Source organism: Rhynchophorus ferrugineus, unplaced genomic scaffold (assembly GCF_030347505.1).
Source record: "Rhynchophorus ferrugineus isolate W39M unplaced genomic scaffold, kcgeb_rfMv2 rfM1, whole genome shotgun sequence".
Lineage (NCBI taxonomy): Eukaryota > Metazoa > Arthropoda > Insecta > Coleoptera > Curculionidae > Rhynchophorus > Rhynchophorus ferrugineus.
Window position 1 is genome coordinate 63,601,075 of NW_027472580.1, and position 8,712 is coordinate 63,609,786.

The 8,712-nt window shown below is 28.4% G+C and overlaps 1 protein-coding gene across 4 annotated transcripts; it reads left to right on the top strand.

Annotated features, from left to right (window-relative positions):
* The first annotated feature begins 661 nt into the window (after positions 1-661).
* Positions 662-4,221, top strand: LOC143199283 (uncharacterized). Of its 4 annotated transcripts, XM_076409035.1 has the most exons (10): positions 701-773; positions 900-1,012; positions 1,067-1,225; positions 1,766-1,990; positions 2,048-2,271; positions 2,363-2,645; positions 2,704-3,115; positions 3,192-3,349; positions 3,398-3,436; positions 3,981-4,221. In XM_076409035.1, exons 2-10 carry the CDS (start codon positions 914-916, stop codon positions 4,092-4,094), a joined length of 1,713 nt encoding a protein of 570 aa, XP_076265150.1. In that variant the 5' UTR covers positions 701-773; positions 900-913; the 3' UTR covers positions 4,095-4,221. The 4 variants fall into 4 exon arrangements, with proteins under 4 accessions (XP_076265148.1, XP_076265150.1, XP_076265149.1 ...); XM_076409033.1 differs by having other exon boundaries at positions 662-773; positions 892-1,012; positions 3,192-3,436; XM_076409034.1 differs by having other exon boundaries at positions 3,192-3,436.
* Positions 4,222-8,712: the final 4,491 nt, after the last annotated feature.

Below are 8,712 nucleotides of genomic sequence, written 5' to 3' on the forward strand. Positions count from 1 at the left end.
TAAATTTATTTAGATTTAATAAAACAGATTAGAACCAATCTTATATACGAAAAACATTATAATAAATTATATTAATATCGATTATCACTTGATCCCAAATTGTTTCTAGCTAAAATTTACGGATCTGAATATCAACATAAATATCCCACACGCACGATTTAGCAAATCCATATAGAGCTTCGCAATATACAATAATATACCACTTCATAAAATGCATCGTCAATTAACTAGCTGCCACTGTTTGATTAGTATGTGTGTTATCAATCTCCATCGTTTATTTTGCTATTGATAGTACTCAAGCGGATCACTTCCATATGCTCAATACTTTCAGTTTTATGAAACAAAATATCAACAACGACGTCATCATTTTACCAATCTTAAAATTGGTTAATTAATTAATTCTTATTTAATACTTATTTACGAACTCTTAGACATATTAAAATTATTTTGACACATCCATCACAGGTTCCATTATGATATTCCCATTTCAATGCGGAAGATGGCAGTAATATCTAATTTTCAATTTACTATTTAACATTTTATAAAAAAATATATAATGCTGATATAATTATTTATATTGATTTAAAAGTATAGCTTATATCATGAATAATAATAAAAAAATATTATTTTGAATTATTACGTTATTTCCGTATAAGTCAGTGAAAAAATCATTTTAATAAATTACATATGTCAGATATGACTAATCAAGAAGGCTCTCTGTTGTATTAATGTAGTTGTTATTAACGGTTGTAAGGTATTATAAACGTCAAGGGGTAAGTAAGATTCCTTATAAAATATTTTTAATATCTTTAATATTTTAAGTTCTACATTTTATAAATATTAATGAAAATTTATTTTGTTATATTATTATTTTATTTCAAATTATACCAGTTACATAGATTCAATTGAAACCATGGATAACAGCAATGTTGAAAATGAATCAAAGCCTTATCTCAAAGAATTTAATTTCATCATAACAAAGACTTTGAAAGAAAATCATATTTCAGCAAATGTGAGTATATCAATACTTAATTAACGCGTTTATTTTAAAAATAAATAAATTTAGGCAACAGACGAATTAGAATCCAAAGATCTAAATTGGCAATGTCAAGAAGTTAACCGTAAAATTAATAACGTAACAAAATGTACTCAAGAATATATTAAGAAAATTGAAAAACTGGTCATACAGATATATCAATTTAATGGATCTGAAGCTAAAATTCTGGTAAGTCCACAATTATTGTCTACTCATAATTTTACTTCAAGAATTATTTTGTCAAGAACAGCGCCCGCTTTTAAATAGTTACACAGTTATATTGACTGACATATTACTATATATAATATTAAATTTTATTATTGACCAATATTGGTGACGGCCGTTTCGTAGCCGTAATAGTTAAGGCGATAAGACGGTATTGCTGCGATGGTCGCGGATTCAAGCCCTGCTGGGGGCGGGGTTGTAAATTTATGTGTGTGATTGTTAATAGGCAGGTGTGTAAAATCCGACAAGGAAAAAGGTCGCACCAGTCACCAAATTGGGTAAGACAGAACGGGGTGTCTTCTAAGATGGTTACTACTAAGTTGACCACTCTCAGCCGGTAGGCTTTTAACGCCTAATTATTCATTATATTAAATACTATATTTTTTATTTAATTTAGTTTTAATAATTTACGTTAGATCATAAAAAGTTTCAAAAAAACATAACCGCAGTTGACAAAATGACGCAACGATCCACATTTTTAAATGAAAACATTTGCTATTACAGGGTAGTTTGGAAAAAACTGGAAAAATTATTACCCTAATCAGTCAAGAATTAGAAAAACTGAAGAATACAACTTCTAATAGCGAAAAAAAGAATGTCTGCTTTGATCACAAATTAAATGAAATAAAAAATCGGTTGAAACAGAAACAAATTATTAAGAAATTGAAAGAAGAAATTGAACAGTTATCACAAACATCATATTGTAGTCATGATAGTTTATTACTCGAAGTAAGTTAAACTTAATAACAATTTTTCGTTTGCATTAACATATTTTTTCAATTTTAGCAACATGAAAAACTTAAAACTCAAGCTAAATGTATAAAAGATCAATTAATGGCAAATCAATCAGGTAAAGCTAAACAATTAAAAATAAATGCAGAACAAATTCAAAAGCTTGAAGAAATTGATAAGTTACAAGAAAATAACACCCTCATAAAAAATAATATTTATGAAAAAAATAAAATTCAAAATGCAATGCAAAATGAGATTTTAAATAAAGAAACTGCTAGGTAAGAAAACAAACAACAAAATGTATTGATTTGATTTAAATATTGAATTTTGATCTACTTTCAATGACTGATCAATATAACTTAATTGTAGACTAAATCAAGCTATCAAAAGAAAAGATAAGCTTCAAGCTGAACTTAATGAACAAATCAACAAAAACAATACCTGGAAACAAACAATTGAAATTATGAAATTGAATATAACTGAGAAGCAGCAAAAATTGCTTGAGTTAAGTGAAAAGCAGACCAAAAAACAATTACAAATTAAGGAAGTTGAAGAAAAGTATTTAGAAGAACTTCAGCATTCCCGTGAAACACTAATAAAAACTAATAAAGATATGGATGATATAGAAAATCAGATAATTGTAAATAAAGAGGTAGATTAGTGTTTCAGATACCATTATTTTGTATTCCTAACAAAATTTAACTATATAGATTTTAACAGACAAGGCTCATAATTACAAAGATCTACAAAATGAAAAAGAAGATTTAATAACGGCAGTTTGTGAAAAAAAAGTGACTTACATTAAAATACAATGCGCTTATTCCAAAGAACAATTTAAAATAGATGCTTTAAATGAAAAGCTAATAGAGTATACGGCCTATGTAAAAGAGTTAAAACAGAAAATAGAAGAAATTGGAAAAACACTTAATAACACCAAAGATGATATTGGACTTAATATTAAAAAATTTACTGAAGAGAAAACTAATACTATAAGCGACTATGACGAAAAGGCGAGAATGCTAATAAATCAACAGAGTTATCAGGAAGCATCTATCGAACTCATGCAAAATAGATTACAGAATAGTATAGGGAAGATTGAGAAAATTAAAAAGGATATTAAAGGTATATTTCAATAGTTTTATTTGTTTTGAGTATATATGACGGTGTATAAAATTTTAATTATTTACTTTCCTATCAGACTGTGAATCTGATATAAAATGGGATGAAATAAAACTAGAAGTTCAGAAAGCCTCATTGAAAACATTGAGAGACAAATTGCAAAAACAAGAGGAGTTAAGCAAGAGGCTAATAGAAAAAAAAGCAGAAAATGATTTGTCAACAAAGCTGACATTAACTGTAATTATTATAATATTTAAATATAAAAGTTATAATGGTAATTTTCAGGAAAATATTGAGGAAATAATTGAATCAGAAAATAATCAGGTAAATCATAGTAGTGGTCGAAGGTCTCCTGGAATTCTTAAAAATATTAAGAGCCCAAAAGGTCCCACAACTCCTACTAAGAAAGTAAAATTTGAAGGAATTCCCTCCACTGATTCTTCAACTCAATCAGAGCATTTAAAAAATTTAACAGTAATTATTCAATTAAAATATATTTTATTCTTTTTTGTTTAGTTAATGTTCATATATTACGAAAATTATTAAAATTGTAAATCAAAATGCAAGATACCTTCGAATCCCAGCACCTCCTCCATTTTATTTTTCAAGCTTTTAATACATTGAACTGAAAAACGTATAACTTGTTTATCCCATTTTTTAAATTGGAAATGATGCATTTTATTTACCGGATATGTTTTATAGTACTAGAAATTATCTGATTAAGACAGGAATTTTTCTGAAGGCTGTTATATAATCCACTTATTTAGCATTAATTTCGCTCACCTGTACCACCATATTTCTCACCGCGTCATATATATATATATATATTCTGTTAAGATAATTTTACTGCAATTTTTTTCTTTTTTAGGCTAAAAAACAACTTGATAAGATGTCAGAATATTCTTGGAATAAACTTGTATCTGAATCAAAAAAGAATACTAATTTAACAAAAAGCATCAGCAAGAAAAATAAATCAATCTAATTTTGGAGTAATATTATTATTTACTTAATTGTTTCTTTTTCTTATTTAAATAGTTTGTTCTTTAATATATGTTCTTTTGTTAAATCGTTTGAATAAAAATATGTTGTAACACATAAATAATCAAAAATTATTTATCCAGACTCAATATGCAATTGTATATTGTATGAAAACTTACTTCATACTTAATTTATTCTGAAAAAATAACGCCTAAAAAATATCGATATATCAGCCAAAAATATCGATATTTTTTTCAGAAAATATCGGTATATCGATATTTTTTCTGCATTCCTATCGTAGACTGTTGGAGTCACCAAAACGTGAGAAACCATTCCATATAGGCTATACAGTGGAGAATTGGGTAAAAACAATAAAATTCAGAAGATCAGCAAACTACCGGACGAACATACTGTCTATGGACAAATAATTTAACACACAATAGTAAGCTATCAGACGAGACAAGTACAATCCCTTTGGTCGTGTCTTCAGGAGGGTAGTTTTATTATAATATTATTAACATAATTAAATCGGTATTGCTACTTGTGGCATTGGTTCTGTAGGTCTTCACTTCTTTCCGTAAAATAAAATTTTATAAGTATATCAAAAGCGTTTATTATTAAACCCTACACGGTTCACAACTTATAAGATTGATTAGATATACAGATATGCTGGGAGGTTATTGTGTTTATAGGTAAAAGTGTATACGGAATTATTATTTCAGTAGTACAATTAACTGGTTGACTAAGACTGGATGATTTCTGATCATCTTAAAATGCAACCTTATCTATAAAAACTGACTAAAAACGATTAAACTAATATATAAAGCTATTTCTTATTATTGTAATATAATATAAAAATAAGTTTTATATGTGTTCATTTGGATTAGTAAAAGCTTAAAAAAGCGGTTCTGATATGAGCTGGGACCAACTAATGTTATGGCTCAGATAGGTTCTATTTATTGTATATGTAAACAGAGACGAAATGAGAATTGATATGTTTTATTAAAAATTGTACATTTTGCGGAATTTTTTGAAGTGGGTTTCATGAACATGTCAGAAATAGTAATCTAAGATTCTAAGAATATTTGAAATATATAATATAAATAGAATAAATTATGTTAATTTCACAAATTGATCTAATATTTCTCGTGAAACTCAGACTAATTTTTTAGTAAAATGTTCATCTCCTATAAACCTTTTATAACTAAAACTTTTTAAAACATTTCATAAAATAAATTTTCTTATTAAATAATAATAATTAAATTTTAAGAGTTTTGAATGTCTTTTCTGGAATTATTTCAAGCTTTCTATTGAAAAACAAATTATCTACCTATCGAAATAGAAAATTCTATTGTCATAGTAATCCCCAAGTTTGCGATTTTTTAGTTTATTTGTCCGGGCATAACATTATAGGTGATATAAATTATTAGTAAAGTTTAATTTTAATATTCCTTCTGTTACTCTGATATCTAACTTTAAATTTAGTTTGTCATATTTCATAAGAACATTTCATAATTAGGTTTAATTTAACTTAGAAATGTAACCCGGAAATATTAGTACCAGTTTTTTAGTATGCAAGAAGAATTTTGTTCGTAAATTACCTGCAATGTGTTAAAACAATAACTAAAATAAAAATATTATTATCGTATCGTTCTGGACCAAGTGGATACAAAAAATATTATTGTCACACACAATATATACAAAATAAAACCACTCAATAGGAAGCACAAATTAATTTTCAACGTTCTCAAATCTCAGAAAATTATTTCGTTGAAATCAATTTTCATTAATTAAAAAATTAATAGCTGCTAATAATCATGTTGTAGGTCTTTCGGAAAGTCACTAGTGTATTTGAGTTAAGAGAAATTATACTTAATAATAAAATTTTATCACTATAATATTCATTTTATAATCAGCAGCTTCATGAACAAGCCTAGTATCAATAATATTGTTTTCTAAATTTCTAATTTCATATACCTAGTTTTGTTCTCTTTTTGTTTTTTGGTATATATCGATATAGAACACTGGTAATGGCTATTTGGTTGTGCGATGTTCACAATCTTGTATTAGATTCTTGCATGTCCTTTCATCATCGATGATCTTTATTATGATGAAAATGCAAATTATAAATGTAAAAAAACTGTTAAACAACCGAATTAATTTTTAAATTTTGGCCTTTCTCCTACATAAAACGACATTTGTTGATTTAGTACTCCTGAGTTATTCAGTGCTTACAGACGATAATCATGGATCACTCAAAATTACATTTTCGTTATTCGTCACTTTTGTTACTAAGACATTTTCTGCAGAAGAACATAAAACATTTTTAGTAACTTATGGTGATGCTCCATCATATCCCAATTGTTTTTCCTAAATCATATTTTAAGGTTTCCTTGTTACTAACCAGGGTTTATCTAGATTGGACCTACTGCTTAACGTGGGCTCCAAATCATGCTTTTCGGCATTAAGCCTACCAACCAGTAACTAACTTATAAACCATTCCAGAAAATGTCCGATCTTACCCAGCCTGGCTTGTTACTGGCATAACTGGGATTGTCGGATTTTACACTTTTAACTTAAAAGCTTTTAAAAGCAAGTTATAATCACAAATAAAGAGTACGCAGTGTTCTCTGTTTTGGTTTTAGCGATTTAAGGGTGATTTGTGATATTAACTATAAAGAACGACCTGGACGACCAAAAGATTCGAAGGCACTGAACTGCGAGACATATTGGAAGAAAATACAGTTCAAAGTATCAAGGACCTTTCCGACAATCGAGTAGTTGATGAATCAACTATTTACAGATGTTTACATGCAATGGAAAATATTCAAAAGGAGAGAAAATGGCTACAACAAGAATTGCCATTTCTGAAAAATTTTATACCGACTAATTTCAACGTCGCTGTTTTATTGCTGTTCAGATCAAAAATTAAAAGTTTTTATAGCATATTGTAATTGGCGGTGAAAATTAGAAGTATTATGATAATCCCAAACGCTAAAAGTCATGGGTTAGTCAATGAGAGCTACCCATATCATCATCTAAGCAGAATATTCGTAATCATAAAGACCTGTTGTACATATCGTAGGATGAGCAAAGTGTAATGTATTTTATAAGCTACTAAAACCGAATGGAACTGCTACTTAAAATTTGTACCAATGAAAATTGAACAAACTGCATGTGAACTGTACAAAGCTGCAAAAATTGTCAAGTATTGCAGCTCAAATGGGAGGTTCTACTTACTCAGGTAGGTTACGGTAGATCGACTTCTGATTACTACTTGTTCAGATTTATGCAGCGTAGCTTAGCCATGTTGGCTTGTTAGGAAAATGTTTTAAAAAAATGGTACTAATGTTCCTAAATAAATACTTTTCTTAAAAAAAAAATATCACAATACATGCAAGCACCTAACAATAACCATCTATTCTAAGAGATAGGTGTTATACTATGTGATTGTTACGCCGATGTTTTAATTAACATTCAAATTATAATATAATATCTCGAATGTATTTAAAATAAGAAAGTAAGAACATTTTAAGTCGTATATTTAAAATACAAAGTACAGTATTTTAAGAATTATTATTCAAGGATTAATAGTATTGCTATTAATCAATAGGAGAAGAATTTCCTATCATAATGCTATATATTGTAGGGTGAGAACGTGATTTATTGAAACGTGAACTATTGAATATGAAATTTAAAATTTATTTTTTATAAGCAAGGCTCTACCTTCTAGGAATTTTTTTCTTATTTTCGGAACGGTAAATCTAGCGAATCAAATATGACGCGCGTAAAAAAAATTAAATTATACATTTAATAACTAATAAGTGATCTGTACGGTTAATTTCAATACATAATGGCTAATCGACAACACGTTTCTGTCGATTTATCAATTTAATCACCCGCTATTTGAAATAATGATCAACTGCCAATAAATGAAACCCCTCAAATGCACTAATGTGACTTCTTATGTGACATTCACCCTTTGTAGAAGAACTTTGTCCATCAGTAAAATTGAATAATCATAAACTTCCGCAAGCAGACAACGTTAAATATCTGGGAATGCATTTCGATCGACGTTTGACATGGAAAAAACATCAACAGTTGGGTTAAACTAAAGCGAATGTACCGGCTGATAGGGCGTAAATTTAAATTGTCATTAGATAACAAGGTTTTGCTGTATAAGTCAATACTTAGGCCCATTTGGACCTATGGTATTGAACTGTGGGGTACTACTAGCAAATCTAACATAGATATCCTCCAGAGGTCATCGTTGATGCCCCATATTACGTGTCCAACAAACTGATTCAGCGCGATATACCCATGGAACCCATATAAAGTGAAGTGATCTTCTACATGTCAGGATAGTTATAACTGAAATTATATAATAATACGTATTGCCCACGAGCATATTGTTGATGTTCTAGGAGATTAATAAAAAAATACTATATTTTTAAATGAACCCTCAGACAAACAGCCTTTTGCCGAAGTTTGTCATAACTGTAGACCTGAATATAATCTAAAACTGCAGAAATTAGTATTATAGTTCTATAGCCGAAAAAGTGTTACTTTTTTACTTTGGATTAGGATCCACCACCTAGGAGTAGCTTTTATTCTTAGGTTGA

Excerpts from the sequence above, each read along its gene's own strand:
- LOC143199283 (XM_076409033.1), top strand. The coding sequence starts at position 914 with ATGGATAACAGCAATGTTGAAAATGAATCAAAGCCTTATCTCAAAGAA. Across the intron at positions 2,272-2,362 it reads TTAAATAAAGAAACTGCTAG|ACTAAATCAAGCTATCAAAA; the intron begins GTAAGAAAACAA and ends ACTTAATTGTAG. Across the intron at positions 3,437-3,980 it reads TTGAATCAGAAAATAATCAG|GCTAAAAAACAACTTGATAA; the intron begins GTAAATCATAGT and ends TTTCTTTTTTAG.